Source organism: Podarcis gaigeae (genome assembly GCF_964106915.1).
Source record: "Podarcis gaigeae genome assembly, chromosome: 10".
Lineage (NCBI taxonomy): Eukaryota > Metazoa > Chordata > Lepidosauria > Squamata > Lacertidae > Podarcis > Podarcis gaigeae.
Window position 1 is genome coordinate 40,538,061 of NC_139686.1, and position 19,839 is coordinate 40,557,899.

General features: G+C 39.5%; 1 protein-coding gene and 1 long non-coding RNA gene across 2 annotated transcripts in view; one reads left to right on the top strand and one right to left on the bottom strand.

The window, feature by feature from the left end:
- Positions 1-19,839, bottom strand: part of PTPRQ (protein tyrosine phosphatase receptor type Q) — a 110,315-nt gene that overhangs the window by 79,116 nt on the left and 11,360 nt on the right. The window contains exons 13-24 of the mRNA XM_083698846.1: positions 19,343-19,472; positions 18,465-18,615; positions 18,272-18,378; positions 16,343-16,440; positions 13,772-13,937; positions 12,135-12,395; positions 10,995-11,155; positions 9,991-10,102; positions 9,148-9,374; positions 3,613-3,682; positions 2,875-3,074; positions 712-946 (exon numbers count right to left, since the gene is read on the bottom strand). Coding sequence (XP_083554972.1) covers positions 712-946; positions 2,875-3,074; positions 3,613-3,682; positions 9,148-9,374; positions 9,991-10,102; positions 10,995-11,155; positions 12,135-12,395; positions 13,772-13,937; positions 16,343-16,440; positions 18,272-18,378; positions 18,465-18,615; positions 19,343-19,472 — 1,918 coding nt within the window. The remainder of the gene's footprint in view (positions 1-711; positions 947-2,874; positions 3,075-3,612; positions 3,683-9,147; positions 9,375-9,990; positions 10,103-10,994; positions 11,156-12,134; positions 12,396-13,771; positions 13,938-16,342; positions 16,441-18,271; positions 18,379-18,464; positions 18,616-19,342; positions 19,473-19,839) is intronic.
- Positions 750-19,827, top strand: LOC310825721. Its single transcript, XR_014555484.1, has 5 exons — positions 750-784; positions 14,318-14,440; positions 18,501-18,557; positions 19,397-19,489; positions 19,636-19,827. It is a non-coding gene; the product is annotated as an uncharacterized lncRNA (long non-coding RNA).

Below are 19,839 nucleotides of genomic sequence, written 5' to 3' on the forward strand. Positions count from 1 at the left end.
CCATTTTTTTATTGTGGTCAATCATTTCTCGTCCTCGTTTATTCATAGGAACTCACTGCATTCTAAGGTGTTAATATGCTGTGCCACCAAAACATGAAGATATTTGTAGCGTAGAAATAGTACCCATAAGCTATCCCAAAGAAGGCAAATAGCAGCCGCGGGGTGGAAGTTCAGAAAAAATAACGTTGGGTGAAAGTGTTAAACCCACTCCTAGTACAAAGGCTGCTTTTCAGAAGCATTAAAAGAATTACAGATCTCCAGCATCTTATCTACTTTGACTGTTAAATGGGCCCAATTGTGGGTTCTTTATTGCCATGTTTGTTGTGCCTGCAGAAATTAAACCTTTTATATTTCTTTATAGGAAACGGCAAGCTTTCCACAGGCAGATGGGCCACTGCTCTTATTTCTTAATTCATACATGTTCTCTAAAGAATTCTGAAACAAATACGTTTTTCATGGAATTCTTATGGATGAAGTGGAGGGTTGTTGTTTTTTTATCCCTTCCTAACTTTAGAGGGGTTTCATGAGTGATGTTGTTGTTTTTTCGTTCTAGAAATTCTCTTTCCCGTGGTCTGCATTCTGCAGCCTTCTCAGGTACCCACACTTCCTGAGAATCCCAAGACACTCTCAAGTTGGGCTTTTCTGTAAGCATGTGAAGCCAGGAAGACTGCCTGCACTATAGCTGACATCTCCCTCCTAAAAAATACATACCTGATTCTGGTGTCCTGACAATTGCACTGTCAATATAACCTGCTTCAGTGGTAACTGCAGAAACTTCAAAAAGGTAAGTCGTGTATGGCCTGAGATTAGTCACAACAAAACTGATAGGTTCATTCCAGACAGAGATCATTTTGCTAGGAGCAACTGTACTTGGGGTCAACATAGTAGTTTTACTAGGAGTAGTTGAGGGAGTCGTAGTGCTCCACAAAAACGATTCACTGTTATCCTGTAAAGACAAAATAACTTAAGAATAACAATTAGTTTCATGCTACCTACAACATGATACAGAGTCAATAGGAATGTTAATTAAGCATCCAAAAGAAGAATATAACAAAAACTTTCCTTAAGAACTCTCTAAAAAGGTTAAGGTACCCCTGCCCGTATGGGCCAGTCGTGTCTGACTCTAGGGTTGTGCGCCCATCTCACTTAAGAGGCCGGGGGGCAGCGCTGTCCGGAGACACTTCTGGGTCACGTGGCCAGCGTGACAAAGCTGCTCTGGCGAGCCAGCACCAGTGCAGCACATGGAAACGCTGTTTACCTTCCCACTATAAAGTAGTACCTATTTATCTACTTGCACTTAGGGGTGCTTTCGAACTGCTAGGTGGGCAGGAGCTGGGACCGAAAGACGGGAGCTCACCCCGCCACGGGGATTTGAACCACCGGCCATGCGATCAGCAAGCCCTAGGCGCTGAGGTTTTACCCACAGTGCCACCCGCGTCCCAAGAACCCTCTAGGCATCCCTATAAATAAGGGTAAAGAATAAAAACCTTAGCTGCATATTGCCATTTTTTGGTGTAATTTTCATTTATTCTTTTGTCAACTCCAATGCAGCTCAAATTACTGAGTTCTGCATCAACACTTGCAATTTACTATTAATGGACCTGCATACGCCTCTGGTTTTGTCACGGTGTTCTGTTGCACCAGGAGTGGTTTACTCCTGCTGGCCACATGACCCGGAAAGCTGTCTGTGGACAAACGCCGGCACCCTTGGCTTGAAAGTGAGATGAGCACCGCAAACCCATAGTCGCCTTTGACTGGATGTAACCGTTCGGGGGCCCTTTACCTTTTTTACCTTTACACCTGAGAGAACCAAACTTCAATTTCTAGTGAAGCATTTCCAAATTTTATTTCTAGCACTCTCCATCTCTGTTAGGAAAAATATTAAATTAGGTTGCACATTGATAAATGTTATTGATCTATGTGGCCTGCAACTGCACAACAATATGTAACACAACTGGTGCAACGTTACCGATTGAATAAACAGCACTCTTGATGTAGAACTTATTTGTCATGAAGTTTGGAAACTGTGTTGCCGCAAATCCATTTGCTTGAATGAAATGTAAACCCAAGGTCTTAACCTGCTGGAGCCATTAACATTTTATATTTTACAAGAGAACGATTCTACCTTTTAATTAGCTGGAAGTAATCTTACTATGTTGATTAATGTAACTGGGGCTCTAGTTATGAGAAGTCTGATTCTTGCTACTACAGACTTTAACTTTCAACCATGATTGAGCAATGAGTTGGGTTATGTGACCTGAATTGATACAAAATTCAAAAGCAGGTCAAGGATTGTGTGAGACATAAAGGGAAACATAATGTAAAAAGTATACATTGCCCCAGGTAGCAATTTCCTTTTAAATGGTTCTCATGCTAGCAGCACAATCCTATACACGTTTCCTCATTGAACCCAATGGGTTTATTTCCAAGTAAGTAGATAAATGATTGTAGCACAATCCCATGTATGTTTACTCAGAAGTAATTGCCATAAAGTGCAATGGTGGTTATATCTATGTAAACCTATTTAGCCTTAATCTCCAAATTCTGTTATAAACTTGGGACAGTTTAAGCAGCAGCTTGGGGATACTGTGAGGGTAGCTGCTAGATTGAAAAATTTGAGGTGGGACATGCATAGATGGCCCACATGCTTTCGATCACAATATGGAGCATTCACTCACTCTAGGGGGAAAAAACATCCTCGTTATCCAAGAGATTAGTACAAATCAAGCTCCAAACAATAGCACTGTATCAACTTCTGAATGAGTAAAGACCTTTGGATTATTATTATTTTACATGAAATACATCTTTCTAAATAAAAATGCAGATAGGTCAAAATCTTGTCTACCCATAACCAAAACATTTTACTTTACTTACATTGCATTCTGGTAGCCTTCCAGACAGAAGGTCCTCTACTTTAACAGAGACATCTTTCACAACTATCCCACTTCTTGCATGCTTTACGCTAATTTTGAAACTGGTTATTTTTCCATTTGGCTGCCGAGGTAGAAACCAAATCAGGTTTACAGCAGAATAGTTGAAAGCCTCAACTGTGAGATTCACCACTTTACCTGGAGCTTTAAAAACAATGTAACATTACACAGACTTCAGAACTAAAACATTTAATTATCATTTTTAGCTTGGTGACAGTCAAATTTTAATACATGAGTATTCTAGCCAGATAGCCTATACTTGGTGGATGAAGTAGCTCATTATAGTGCCCAAACCTAATTTCTCTGTTCCAGTTTGCTCCAGAGACTGACTCATCAATGTATTTCTAAGCAGTTCGCTGAAACACAGCTGAAATCTCTCTCAGGCCCTCACTTTCTCACTCGCAGAACAATCCACCCACCCACATGCACAAAAATTCCAAAAAATCATCTTGCTTAATTATGCTAGTAGCCTAGTAAAAATATCCAGAATTTTCAGCTGCATAAGGGCAATATTTTCGGTAAGTTGCAAAACCAGTAATAGGAGAAGCAGGACTAACTTGTCAGCATCCCAATTTTTCTTCCAACTTTCACCTACACATCTGGACTTACAAGGCCTGAAGCTCTCCATAGTGACATCATAAGCTAATAAGCTAGATAAAAATCATAACATAAATCAAGTTACCACTTTCTGCAGTTTGAAAGAGAAATGGGTCACTAAATACTCCAATGCCAGCACTGTTTTCAGCAGCAACCTGCAATAAACCCAAATTAGTGTCGTTAGGATAATTATTTTAAAGCAAGAAATAACAATATTAATAATAAATTATACGTTTATTATAATAATAAATTGCAAGGCAGCATACATTCCCGCAAGCTAAAAACATATTGTAAAAATGTAGATGTAATTTACTGGGAAGTTCACCTGCACAAGCATCTTTGAAATGAGAAAGAGCTGTGCAAGAGCAGGTGAAGGATGCTACATAGCTCCTATTTATTTTTATTTTTTAAAAAAATATTTATTAAAGATTTTCTTAATACAATAAAAAAAGAAAAAAGAAAATAACATATAACATATAATAACTATCTTTTCTTCGCTTCTTTGGACTTCCTCGCATCTCTCGTTCCTGCGTTCCAAATTTATAAAACTTTAACCAGCAATTTATCACCTTGTTTCAATTCTTATTTTGTAATTTTCCAATATTGTGTCCCTAATTTTAGATACTTTTATCCAAACCTTAAAAGCTTAATTTTAACATGATATTTATCCAAAATTTATCTTTTTCTTAAATTTCACTTATCTTCGTATTCCTTCCTACTAGCTTAATGGTGCCATATTATTTACAATCTTGCATCTTTCTTAACACTCATACAATTTGCAATGCTTTTGTAAATAGTCCTTAAATTTCTTCCAATCCTCTTCCACTGCCTCCTCTCCCAGGTCTCGGATTCTGCCGGTCATTTCTGCTAGTTCCATGTAGTCTATCAGTTGCATCTGCCATTCTTCCAGTGTGGGCAAATCTTGAGTTTTCCAATGCTTGGCGACAAGTATACTTGCTGCTGTTGTTGCATACATAAAAAATGTTCGGTCCTTCTTTAACACCCTCTGGCCAACAATGCCTAAAAGGAAGGCCTCTGGTTTCTTAGGGAAGGTATATTTAAATACCTTTTTCAACTCATTATATATCATTTCCCAGAAAGCCTTAACTCTAGGGCAAGTCCACCAGAGGTGAAAGAACGTTCCTTCAGTTTCTTTACATTTCCAGCACTTATTATCAGACAAATGGTATATTTTTGCAAGCTTGACTGGGGTCATGTACCACCTATATATCATTTTCATAATATTTTCTTTCAAGGCATTACATGCCGTGAACTTCAAACCGGTGGTCCATAACCTTTCCCAGTCAGCAAACATAATATTACACCCAATGTCCTGTGCCCATTTTATCATAGCTGATTTGACCGTTTCATCTTGTGTATTCCATTCTAACAGCAAGTTATACATTCTTGAAAGTACCTTAGTCTTAGGTTCTAACAATTCCGTTTCCAACTTCGATTTTTCCACCTGGAATCCTATCTTTTTATCCAACTTAAAAACCTCTTTAATCTGAGCATAATGTAGCCAATCTCGCACTTTATCTTTTAGTTTCTCCAAACTCTGCAGCCTCCACATAGCTCCTATTTATTTCAATGGAATAGAGATGTGGATGGCGACTGTATGTTTTAAAATTTCACTTTCAACAGCTTAATCCTGATTGACCAGGCAGGCACATTATGTGACCCAGGAGAGCAGCAAATAACATGACTGCAAAGCAAACAAGGTCTCACTGGGTGACCAGGGTACAGATTCCAACCAGGCAGATACCCCAACCTGAGCTTGGAGGTGCCATAGTCAATCTTCCCCTTAGGCCCTTATGGGGGCCTCCTATACTATGTTGGTCCTGCCCAATGCTATTTCCAGCGTCATTCAAGCAACACTTCCACTTAAAAAAGGAAGACCATAATTTCACTGAAGGAGAGAGATGGAGAAAACTCCAACCAGGTACAAATCAGGTTGAGAGAGAAAAAATCTATCTGGCCCTGTCAATGAGTGACCCAAAAATGTTCAGTGAAAACTCAAACATGAGGGTGTGTGAGCAGGAAGCTCTCAAGGCAAAATGGCTCTGAGCTCCAGAGGAATCAGCCTTATATAGGCTTCACCTCCCGCTTGAAAGGGCTCATGGGAGAACTTTTTCCCATGAGCACATCGCACAGACAAGATACTGGGCAAAACCTTGCCCAGTATTTTGCTGTAATCTATGGGCCCCAGTGTCACCTGGCAAAGATGTCCCATGCTTATTGGCACGGAACGAGGCACATCAAAATCCAGTTCAAACAAAGTATTCCAACATTTACTGCCAATTCACAGTAACAAATTGTATGAAGAATAGAGTAATGTCTGGTAAATTAGCACAGAGTGGGAGCAAATGCAAGCCCCAATCATTCACAATGTCAATTCCATAGAGACACAGACATATGAACATAAGGAGACTCCGCTAGGTTAGGCCAGTGGCCCATCTAGTCTGACATCCTGTCCTCCCAGTAGCCACGCAGATGTCTGTACAAAAGCCTCAAGCAGGACATGAACACAAGAACTGAAGTATACTCGGAGTCCTGTAGTGATTTCATGCTCTTTATTGCAGCTTGTAAAACAGTGATTTAATTGCCCCCCAAACCTCAGGCTTTTATATACATTGTTTACACAATGAGTCCCATCTGATTGGCTGATTCTGCTTCCCTCCTGGAGCCTGATTGGTCTTTCCCTGCAGGCCAAACAGTTGTTGCATTCTACAATCCTACCAGCCTAATAGGTTGATTGACTTCCTCCTGGAGCCTGATTGGTCTTCTCCCGCAAGCCAATCAGTTGTTGTATTCTAGGATCCTACTTGCCTATTGTTCTAGGATCCAAGCTTAGTACATAACAAGAACACTATCCTCTCCTGTGGTTTCCAGTATCTGGTATTCAGAAGCATTACTTCCAATGCTGGCATAGCTATCATGGCTAGTTGATAGCTAGCATCTGTATCTCCTCCCTGAATTTCTATGATCCTCTTTTAAAGCCATCTAAGTTGGTGGCCATCACAGCCTCCTGTGGGAGTGAGAGCCATCGTTTAACTACATGCTTCATGAAGAAGAACTCTCTTTTATCTCTCCTGGATTTTCCAACATTCAGCTTCACTGAATATCCACAAGTTCTAGTGCTAAGGAATTTCTCCATGCCATGTGTAATTTTATAAACTGTCATAATTTAAGAAACAAAACAAGAAAACAATGCTATGCACCAACCTTGAACTGGCATTGGTTTTCAGTTTGGGCCACCTCATCTCAAAAAGTGAACAGCAGAGACAGAAAATATCCAAAAGCAACAAGACAAAGATCAGAGGCAGAACAGGATTCCATAAGAACAGACAACAGAAATCGGGACCGGTTAAGACGCAAAATGACATAAATTTGGGGGGGGGGGGAGAAGGCAAATTTCTGTTTGCATCCTCAAAGTGACATAATAAAAATAGAACATATACAGAAAGAGACCAAATATGTTTTAATCCAATATACAGTTCTATGTGATGGCCAATGGTGCATCTTATAGGCTGTGCAAACACATTCATTTTCAAAGCCAGATGTTTGAGGTGACCATCCAAGCTCTCATTTCTACACCACTGCCAAGTCCACATTGCTGTGCAATTACAAGACTGTAGTAGAACTACAGATAACTGGTTCACTATGTGGAAATGAACTCAAAGTGGCTCTGTGTCATCTGAATCTACCTAAAGTCTAAACATACATGTGGAAACTCATATTAACTAATTCTTAGGTGCATTGTTAGAGTTATGGCATATCTTAAGAGCCTGACTGGGCATTGCGAGTGGGTCACGAGTATGGCATGATTAAACATCAGCCTTGGCCTTCCAAAAACCTCAGCTGTAATTGCAGCCTCTGCAAACACAGTTTCAGTGGTACAGGTGTCTCTGACCCCTTGAGCCAAGCCAGGCTCAACAGGCCAGCTCCAGCTCCATAGACACATGAATTTCCTAAACTTAAACATACAAAAAATAATCTCTTCCAGGTATAAATGAGAGCTGCCATAGAACAGAATGGAGAAATCCAAGCGCATTTGTGATGAACCCAAGCTTTCATAGCACCAACACCCTGAAATAATGAAAGAATAAATTCAGCAATGTGTGCTGAAATGATGGGTACTAGGAGACTTATTTTTCATGGAATAAGAGATTTACTTTAAAGAAGAGAGACAGCAAATGCTCTCAGCTGAGCGATAAAAGGAAATGGGGTTAACCTTTGATCTTTACAGTGCTTATATTACAGCCATATTCGCATTTTGCAAGGAGAATGGTTAATGGTACAATTTAAGGCTCTTCAGAGGAAGGAAATTTCGTTTGCCCTATTCATAAAGTGTGAAATATTGTTATAGGATGCTGATTGTTAGATCACAACAGGAGATGTGATCACGTGGGATCCATGAATGGAAACACTAAAAAGTTAAATCTGTTGTCAAAATCCAGTTGGAATAAAATTGATGAGGGAGAGGAAGGGAGGAAGGAAGGAAGGAAGGAAGGAAGGAAGGAAGGAAGGAAGGAAGGAAGGATATAGCATTTGGTTTGTTAAAACATAAATAATATCATTCTGTTTAAAAAGCAAAAGTATTCACTAATCTCCACTATGGCTTAGACACAAACCTTGTGAAAGAAGAGAAGACTGTTCTGCTCAAGCAAGGGGGCCTCATTTTTTCTGCCAATTCCCACCTCCCAGTGCTCTCTCCCAAAGCGTTCTACAGAATGTTTAGGGAAGCTTTTAATATTTGATAAATTATTGTATTTTAATATTTTGCTTGAAGCCACCCAGAGTGGCTGGGGAAACCCAGCCAGATAGATGGGGTATAAATAATAATATATTATTATTATTATTATTATTATTATTATTATTAATAATAATAATTATTATTATTTGCTTGGCTTTTGGTGGGTTGCAAGGGGTGGCAATGAGGAAGATGAGTGCATTTCTTTGGAGTCAAACCTGTATATGTATGTTGTTGTTTTTTATCAATGTACAATTCAAAGAGCTATCATTCAATAACTGACATAATTATTTTCCCCCAAAACCTCTTAAAATTGAAAGTGATCATTTTAAAGCAATCTCTGGTTTGCAGTAGTTCAAGTTAACTAGGCTTTTAAATCATAAAACGTTAATAATAAGCCATCTGTTTTTTAAGTCATAAAATATTTTGGATCCTTTTTTTAAAAACAAAATCCTCTGAACAAAATGAATTAACCACTGTGGCATAACATGAAATAAAAAGGAATTGCAAAACAGTAAATTGCTTCCATTTTCTTAAGATTAAACCCCCTGTAACCTGATTTTCATTAATGTTGCAATGATCATGTGCTGTATGTATAATAGAACTAGGCTTTGTATTTTGAAGTAAAGAACTTCATATCTATCAATTAATTGGCCATGAATAATGAATGAACAGAGATGAAGCAACAAGAAGGCAAAATGCAAAAGTCATGCTTTCCTTTGTGCATATCAGGTGTGCAATGAGAAGGTAAAACAGTGGGTTAATATGGTATCTTTTTTATCCTACTGTTACACACAATAAAAACTATATTTTAATTCACACTTTGCAAGTAACAAGCAAGCAGGCAGAAAACAACCAAACACGTACCTGAATCTCATAAGTTGTTCCAGGGTTAAGATTGGTGAGAAGGACTTCCAAACTGTCTGGCTTTGTTGTAACCTGAGTATAAGTATTTTGCAGCCAAGGGCAGACTTCTTTATATTTAACAATGTAGGATATAATCCTCCCATTTGGATGTGGTGGTGTGTTCCAAGAGAGAAGAATTCCTGCAGATCCAACTCTTTCCCCCGCAAGGAAAACAGGAGGTCCTGGATCTGTATGAAGGACAGACTTTTAATTAAGTTGTGCGTGTATACCTCTGCTGCTAGTGCATAATAACGAAAGAATTCGCCAGCAAAGATGTCTTTGAGTTCTTAAAGTGCAGATAGTATGAAGTTGGCTTTCTTTAGAAGTATTATGAAAGATGATAAAATGCCTTTTGGAACACCAAGTGCATTCTTTCCATAAGAATTCAAAAAATGGAATGCTGCAATAGTCATAGACAAAATAGATCTTGATGCCAGTTTAGTTTTTCGCACACATTATTAAAGCTTCCTTAGCACCGGGCTTCTGCACTTTAAACACTACAGATTTTTTGGAAGTGGAATCCCCCAAGAAATCATATGAAAGGAAGCTGCTTATCTGATCCAGGAGTACTTATTATAAATAATGCCAAATTACTGTTGATTTTTCAGACATGTATCTCTTTCAAACACATGAACCATTTGCTTAAGAAATGATAGCTTTCTCAAACAGTTTAACACAGAAATGAACAGACACTAATAGAAAGAACGTACTGTAATCTTCAAAATAGCACGTGATATATATTTTAAAAGGTAAGTGAGACCTTTAAAGGAAATAGCCACGCGCAATATATGACAATAAACTCACTAGTTACATTAGTTGTCACTGTTTTGCTGACAGGTGAGCTGTACACCGAAGAAGTAACTGAAGAAACAGTCACATTGTACAATGTTCCAGGAGTAGTGCTAGAAATATCAGCCTAAAATAATAAATTAACCCAGTTAGAACTACAGCTTACAATTTAAACAAAAGCAAACATTAAATAAGTGGCATTCATATTACAAAGATTCACAACACACATCATATTTAAATACTTTTCTTTAAATATACTTTTCACATTATTGCAATATGAAAGTTGCCTGTTAAAAGGTGTGAAAAGGTAACACTCAAAGAGCACAAGATTCTTCTGCCAAAGAACAACTCATCACAGAGGCTCTGTTTACTGCATTCTAGGATTCTGCAGAATTCCCAGGTTAGTATCTTGCAGCTAAAAACACTAGAATATTCTGTTCATCTTTGCTGAGGCATCCTAGGGAAAAAAAACTTGTTGAGCTGTCAGTTTAAAACATAACCCACCAAAACCATTAGTTAGCATTCTTATGAAGTACCTGTGCCTTTGAAGCTCCAATAAAAAACAGAAGCAAAATAACATGAAAAACCATGGTAATGATATATATATATTTCAAATACAGGAATCAAACAATGCTCCTATAACTTTGTGATAGCTTAAGAGGGAAATGTTGCCTGGCATTAATGATTTAAGTCTAGATCTTCCTGGCAAGTACACAATTAATGAGCCTGTATTACTCAATAGCTCTGCCCTGCCTTTGTTAAACTATTCATGAACCCTTAAATGACTGGCTGGATGTCTGCGGCGGACTTCGTAAAAGTATTATAACTGTTGTTAAGGCAACAAACCATAGATGTTGAAATTTGCTCTCACAAATTTGGCATGTGTACTTTTGAATTCTCATCTAAGGTTTAAAAGCTTAAATAGAGAGAACGTCATGCTTGGCCAATTTTTCCTATCAGCAGAGCAAATGAACAATTGCTGACTATCCAAGCACTACAAAACAAAAGCCCCCACATACCTGATACTCCCCACCTCCCACATCTCGGATAGAAACAAAGCCATGAGGAGGTGTGAGAACCACATGAAACCTTTCCACATATCCATGCGGCAGCCTCCAATGTAGAGAGAAGGAATGTGTCGACACGTTGAAGACTCTTAGTTTCTGTGGCTTTTCCGGCTCTTAAAGAAAATTCATTTATTCATTATTTTTTTCCCTTGAAATGTACTTATTATGTACACACACACACACACACACACACACACACACACACAAAAGAGCAACCCTTAAGTAGACCACAGCCCCAGTTATTCACAAGTCACCTGTCTTTGTGTGGTGAACAGAGGAGCAAAATCTGGAAATTTGCAAATCTCAAAATTCTGCATAATCTGTTCACAAACATGAACAAATGCGCTATATGTATAAAACAAACGATTATTATATTATTACTAAACACAAATACCTGTGATTCCTTACTTTCTTTCTTAAGCTGAATAAAACAAAGGGAAAAGTTACTGTCATTTTTTTCATTTGAGCATGAAAACAGCAGGTACTGCCGAAGGCATTTACAGCACTCGTACTTAAATCAAGCGTGAAACCTGACCAGTGGAAAACAAATCAGGTATGGGCTTGAACTGGAGTTTCTCTTCTAAAATACTCTGCCTGGATTACAGCTACAAAGAAAGCACTCATGATCTGAATACTTAAAAAGTATTCAACTTCAGGCTGTGTAAAAATTCAGAAGTCTATTCCTAGCCTGAGTTCACATAGACTCAAATGCACAGATCTCTTTTGCCACTGAAACCAATGGGTCAGTCCTTAGAGTAGGCCAGTTTTATATGTGCTGCTGAGTTCCTAAGCTCTTTAACAAATTCCACCTTTTTTCCATCCTACATCAGGGATATTTTTGCAGGACCATCTCACTCTGCATGTGCAACGTTTTCTGATATGAGTAAATGCCCAAATTCAGCAATCTTACATGTCTACACAGTTCACTGGGACTTATTCCCAGGTAAGTGTATGATTGCAGCTTTAAAAAGTGAAGCAGCCCATGTTGTCACAAAGCCACAGAGGGTGAAAACCTTAAAAATGGGCTGCAGTGTGCATAAATATTTATTGGACCCTTAATAAATAAATATAGCAGCAGAGAAAACTACAAACCTGCAGTGATTTCAGTAAAGGCAACTGGACTTTCAACACTCCCTTTTACTCTTTGCAGTGTGAAATTATAAATCCCACCAGCAGTCAGATCTGTAATGGTGTAATGTGTCCGAGTTCCTAAAATAGTATATTCCTTTGTGAATGTACTGTTTGATACAGACGCTTTATAATGGGTAAAGTTGGTCTTCTTGGGATTCCATGTTAATGTAGCAGACGAAGTATTTACCAGTGTTAAGGTTAGACCACATATCTTCATTGGTTCTGATTAAAATGAAAGAAAATAGATTATACGTATAAGGCAAAAAAGATTAAATAAGCAACACCTTTGAACCTGGTGCTATTAAAAAATCCATTTTAAGTAACACAGGCTGGCAGCTGATGACCAGTTATGTTTGATAGACACCTATTTAGTTTATCAGTCAACCGAACAACATTTTAAAACTTGTACCTAATGGAACTAAGTTCAATTCCTAAATCAGATATACATTGGCTACATTCAGCTGTGATGCCAATGGCCTAATGTGCACCAGCTTCCCCTCTCCTCCAGCTTTTTCCACCTCCCCCTTGACATGAGATGTCCCCTCCTAGTTTGAGACAAATTAGTTTCCTGACCTGGAGCTGCAAGATTCCACAATCTAAAGCAAACTAGGGTCTTATCATGGAACTGCCACATGCAACAGAGGGGAGTAAGTAAAGGCAGAATTCAAAGCATAGCTCCAAACCATGGTTTGCTATTACACCTGAGCACTGTCATGGTGTGACCTTGGGTAAGTCGCTATCCTTCAGTGGTACTTATCAACCATCTGGTGGTTATCTGGTTAGCATATCTGTCAAAAAGCTATAGTTTTGTAACACAACAAGTATCACAGTATGAAAGGAACATCAGAAAATTGGGACAGAAGCACTAGTATTATAATCAGGAAAACAAACACAATATTCCAATGTATGATGGGGAAATAACCATAACCAATGAAACATAATGAAACAATGGTGGACATAATTCAATTTAACAGCGTGAACACACAAGCTAATACTACCAGCAGATTTCCCTCATGTATATGGTGGTAGGTCTTGCTCAATGGCTGTAGGGTTATTTGCAACAAATTTGCTTCAGGGTTGTGGCCTACAATAAATTAATTGAATACAAAATTTGGCTAAACTACTGGAAGTTTAAAATAAAAACTGAAGCGCACAATTGGCTTTTTGTCCATTTCACACAGGGCAGAATTATAAACAAATGGCATTTGTACCCATAGAGGTGGTTAGTAGAAAATACTGAAATTATACCAGTGGTTGTCACACTGTTTTGTTTAATGATTATTTGTTTTAAACCAGGATTCCTGGTTCTTACATACAACTAAGTTGAAATTAATTGAAACCGGAAGTAATGTCAGTAGAAGTTCTCTCCTGGGCTTTGCAGGAAGAGGCGGGGAACAGGAAGCACATGACCCCAATGCTTTGTTTGGGTTTGCTGAGGTTTGTTCATCTAGTGCTAAACCATGGCATCTGAACCAGCATGACATGCTGAACCAGCCCAGTGTCTCACATCATATTCCAATATTCTCTGTACTGCTGTTCAAACATATTTACACTGCATTTGGGGAGGGGAGAATATAAATTATTTCTCAGGAAATTACTTGTAGTGAATTTTCTCTCTACAGCCACGCTAAAGTCTTTTCCTTTAATGGTCTTTACTTGAAAAACGTATTCCACGCCAGGCATCAGATTTTCCACTACAGCCCTGCCAACAGGAACTGCAGTCGTATGAAGAAAACCAACGCTTGTTGCCAAACCATGGGAAAGCTAGAGAAGAAAAGCGCATGTAGAGATTATATCCCAAGTAATCTAATATAATTTAGGGAGTCAGTCATCAAGGCAGCATCAGCACCCACCAATAGTATTTAAAACACAGTGAAAGATGTACACATTCGTGCCATTGTGCTAGCGTCACGTTATAGCCATTAAGTAACATTTTAGTAGTTTAGTAACATTGTGGTAATTTTGTAAACTATCCACATTTGGTTTTTTTAAAATGGTGATGATGAATCCCTGCATTATCTGAGTCTGCATATGTGGAAAACCAGAAGAGTTCACACAATGCTATAAAAACTATATCCTATAGCAGTTTTCTTGCCAAGGAGAGGAGAATACATTTGGATTCAGTTCCACTTTTCTTTTGACAGAAGTAATGGAGTCCCATTATGGCAATATTTGAACAACACTCCAGGCCTAAGAGAAAAGGGGAAGTGAATGATGCCTGTGGCCTGTCTCTAGGACTGCTTCTACCGCTGATGACTTTTTCTCAGGTGAGCTGATAAGGGCACTTGTGTATGCCCAGCCAGTGGCAGTGCAAGCCGATTAGGCACCTGGGGCAACACACATGCCCTGCACCCAGGGGCGGGGCCAACCGTTCATGGGGGCAGGGCCAGCTGCCCGAGGGGCCTCTGAGGAGTCTGCCTGCGTCCTCCCACTCAGCCACCCTACAGCTCGGGGGGGGGGGAGGCAGTGGAGTCCCGAGCTGTCAAAACAAAGGGGGAAGGCCGCCGGCAAAGCAGCACAGCTCCCCCCTTCCCCGGACAGCTTGGGGTAGGCAGCAGGCTTCGGAGCCAGGTGGTACGCCAAATATCACGCCCACACACACAGGGATGACACCCAGGGTGGACCACCTCGACTGCACCCCCTTCTTCCACCACTGTGCCCAGCCCATTCTTGCTTTGCACTGTGGCTTTCACCATTGTGCAACATGCTCTCAATAAGTCATCCTCTCTCATCTCCCTAGGTGTGCTGTGTGTTCTTAGGGAGCAAGGGGGGTTGCAACAGCCTGTATAAGTGATTGCAATTCTTATGATCTTTGTGTGCATTTGTTTACTTGTGACACACTGTTGTTGCATGTGGCTGTTTGACTGGGGTGGATGTAGCTGGGGAGCACCCCCCCCCATGTGTTTCCATTCCTGTGCTGGTCTTTTCCCAAGGCCTTACAGTGCGCACACACCCAATTAGGGGTTGACTCTCTGCATTTTGGGTTGTTGTGTACTTAATTCCTGCTCTGCTGGTCTTGGGCCAGCACAGCAGGCATCCCCTCCCCCTAGGCTTCTGAACTGACTCAGGATCTGACATAGTTTTATACCAGTCCCATTTGCACCTCTGTGCCAGGATCTAGTGTGCAGGATTGCTCATCAGTCACAGGGCTGTGAAATGCCCAGGCTGACTGCTTCAGGTCAGTCAAGAAAGTGAGTAAGAAACTAAAATCACAGTTCTAGAGATACAGGATTTCTGGGCAGAAGGAGGATCTGTCCCAATAGATACGTGGGCACCCAGAGTGAGGGTTCAAACTTAAAGTCAGGTAAGTACACTTGCAAATTATAACTGAATACAAAATACTAAATGGAAAGTAATGAACTAAAAATAGGGATATAAAGGGAAACAAATGACTAAAGCTGCTTTTTTTGTATTGTTTTCATGCCATTAATTCCTAAGTGTGTAATGAAAATTGGATGAGCTGGGCTGATTAATGTTAAATGACTAGTAAAATGATCCTATTTGTGCTGGGCACTTTGCTAGGCAACCGCTCTTCCAAAGCCTCCCTTATTAATATTTCACACTTAATCTCATTTATTCAGAAGGACTGCTCTAACATGGCTGGTTGCTCTGCGGTATGTCAGACAATAATGTGATGTCATTATGATCCATATTAAATGACATTTTCTTTCCACAAGAACATCTATACAAAAGCACAAACAATCTGGAGTTTGTAATTTCCACACATGTACATATTAAAAAAACACACACACATTAAAATTCATAAAATATTCTAGGATGAATAACAAAATAGATTTGTGGTTGGTGTTTTTTTCTTGCTTTGCCACGTCAAAGGAGGCAGAAGGAGATATTTGTGTTTGTTTTATACAATACAGCCACTGAGGCTACAGTGGATGGTGAGAGTATGGGAAAAGAAACTACTTATCTCTTTCTCTTGGGACATTTTTTCCCCTTTATATATCATCACCTCAAGATGCCTTTTTCCATACTGGGGAAGAATACATGGATTAGGGCAAGTACGTGTATTTTGTTTTGTGTGTGTTGCCTATGTATTTTGCTTTGTTTTCTGCACACAGGCAGAACCTCCACTGTGACTGTCAACCTAGGTGAATGGGGGGGGGGGAGAGATAAAGTCAATAAAAATAATAATTACACACTATTTTTCTTACCTCAAAATGATCAAAGCTTCCGTTGGGCAATTCCCATGACAAGTAAACTGTGTTCTCTTCTATTCCAAATGCCTGTAAATCTAAGGGTGGATCGGGACCTGGATCAAAAAGAGATAACATGAAAGAGATAAAAAATTTAAAAATTATAATAGTCTCCTTTAAATTTGCAGTTCTGAACGTGCAAGGAAGTAAGGACAGTTGCTAGGGAATGTGACCTCTTCTCCAATTCAGTTTTGGTATGAATCATGGCTGTGCCAGAATATAAAGATGTGTTGATTTATGGTTCTGAGGGCCAAGAGGTCAATTCAATCTTTCATGGATTTTTATTTATTTTTTACTTTCCTGGGTTCCTCTCTCACGGTCTTTAGAGAGTACAGCCGGATTATCTGTTCTCAGATCTTGGATAAGAATTATGAGGTGCATGCCTCTCTGTAACTCAGGCAAGCGGAGAGTTGCCCTCTAGATGCTGCCGGACTGCAAATCCCATCAGCCCCTACCAAGTGCGGTCAATGGTCAGGGATGATGGGAGCTGGAGCTGAGTAATCCTTGGGAGTGTCAAAGGATCCTTACCACTGTTTTAGCTAGCTTATCCTTGGGATTCAAGGCATGATCCCAGTCTACAGCTGGTGAAGAACCTGCCCATGGAGAACCCCTGTATGTTAATTGAGTACATTCTACTCTTTCCTCCTACTGTAAATAGCAGGCACAAAGTTGGGGCTGGTTTGAATTAGAACCAAATAAACAGCTACACAAGAGTGAGCTCTGTGACACACCTGTACACACAGGCAGTGCGAATAATTGTCAAGGTGAATGGGAGATCTGTCAGAACAAGCCTGGGGGGCACATGCAGCGCCCGGAATGAGACAGACCTCTCCGGGCATCTTCCTGATGAAGAGCAGCCCGGGACGTTCGCAAATCAGTCCCAGTGCGCACCACCGACACATATCAAAAGACATGTGCACGATCTATCAGCAGAGTATAGCAGAAACATTCTAAGTATTTATTAAGCAATATACACAGGACAAAGCAATCATGGTGTCCTTTCACTTCTTCTCCAAGACAGAAAGAAAAGTACAAAAGTACAGTACAGCGGAGGAGAGATAAGACTGACTTCCATTCTCACACTTTCCAAGTCTAGAAAGTAAACACTGACATGTGATGTAACAATCACACATCCAGCAACGGAGGAGTGAAATGCTAACAAGATCTGCATGGATCTCTAGCTAGGCCTCTCCTTTCACTTAATACTCATTCTCTGGAGAACAGCTAACTTGCATTGAGACTGGATGGGGATATGAACCTCCCACTCAACCCATTGAGTCTCCACCCACAGCATTCAGCCCAGACATTGAGATCCAGCTCTGAGGGTGGTTCCCTCATTGAGAGAAACGAGGTTACATGGAACTAGGAAGAGGACCTTTTCGGTAGTAGTGCTTGGAGTGTGGAACACCCTCCCAACTTTCTGACTTTTAGAAGACACCTGAGGGCAGGCCTGTACAGGGAGGTTTTGAATGTTTGATGTTTTTTGTCTTTCAATACTTTGTTGGAAGCTGCCCAGAGTGTCTGGGATAATCCACACAGATGGGTGGCACATTATTATTATTATTATTATTATTATTATTATTATTAGTCTATTGTGCTGCCTGCGTATGTGCAGATTAGGAGGGAGAGAAAGCAGGGCTGTCTTGAGTCCTTGGTGCTTTATTTATTTACTAAGGGATTTTAATGCCACCATTAATTAATCATTTAATCACCATTTTGCGGGATAGCTTTGCATCATGTATCAAAAACTGCAAACAATTAGATACATCCCTCACATGTAGATACTGCATCTGTAGTGAAGTGCCCTCAATTTTATGCTCTTAAATTACAAATGACTGCATGGACATAGTTTGAAAATCCAGAATACAAAGCATAAAATAAACTTACAAGTGCTGATTTTTAAAGTGGTGGGGAAGCTTCTCTTTAATCTGTTCTTAGTAACTATTTTAATAAAGTATTCCGTGCCTGAGGAAAGGCCATCAAATTTGTACTTCCTGCATAATTAAGAAAAATACAATTAAGAAAAACATTGTCTAATCATACTGTAGCTAGAAAGTAATGTGTTATCTTTATACAATACCTTATATCTGAAGAAAGCTTTTCTTCTTTGCTGTAGTTTTTGCAAGCCAATGTAATGATGTATCCATCAAATATACCCAGTGCTGGTGGCCAGGTAAGAGTTATTGACTCAGAGTCTTCACTGAAATTCATATACTTAACTGAGCTTGGCACTATCAACAAAGATTAGTATGTTGAAAATTAGCAATTCAAGCATATATTGGTAAGCCAACAATTATTATCTCCATCCATGGAGGTTCTTAAGAGGAAGTGAATACGAAATTATTAACAATGCTTAATGGATAGGATTTTGTGCCTGGCAGCCTGAAGTTGGAATAGATGGCCAAGTCCAATTTTCCATAAATAACTCCTTACATAAAATAATAGGATTTGATTCTCTGCCTTCTGAGAACAGATAAGGTGCATCAAAGGTAGGAAACAATATCAGTCTTGATGTTTCTGCAAGAGGTTACCACTTTTTTACAGTTGTACAAAAGGCAGAAATAAACAATTAACTTTTTCAATCTCTAATAATTATACATGTCCTTGTAATTTTGTATATGCACTTCAGCAGATTTCCTACTTTGCTATTGCATGGAAATAATATTTTACCCAGAAACTGCCTATGCACAATTGAATGTTTGGAGTCTTGACCCTCACTTCATCTTAAGACTCTTATACAAGGTGCAAACAGAGACGGCTTCACCGCTATATTTATATACACACATTCCAGTATGCCCTATTAAAAATATATAAACGAGAAAGCATTTATCATTTTCAATTTACCCATTACACAGAAATCTTCTTTTTTTAAAGGATTAGCCCTTTGGTGTATCAGGATAACAAAAGTGATGTTTGCAGCGGCGGTATATTTTACAAGCAGAATTTTGTCAGTCTTACCTGTCTCTATTTGTATGCTCACAGAAAGGCTGTCTTTATATCCTTCTTTTTCAGTTTTAACTGTGAAGTTATATAGGGAGCCAGGGATCAGACTGGAAAATTCTACCAATTCTTTTGTGACTTTTTGGACCTACAGATCAAACAGAGGTAGTGTCTTTTTTGCAGTTTTGAAGGTGTGTGTGTGTGTGTGTGTGTGTGTATCAGCACATTCAATGCACATGTAATTCTTGCAATCAACATGTGCTGTGACCTCATCCTGCACATATTAATCACTGCCCCTATTCACACTGCAGGACCTGTGCAAGCTGAATGGCAGGGACTGGAGACTACAAAGTCTTTCGTCTTTCTCTGTGGACTTCTGGCTTTGCAAGCACACAAGTGCCAAGGGTTTGAGAACCTAGGCACATACATAATATCAGCTGGAAAAATGCATTCAAAACAGCAATACAATAGTAAAATGTCTGTGTGGGTTCATCCCTTTTTAAAATGACTATAAT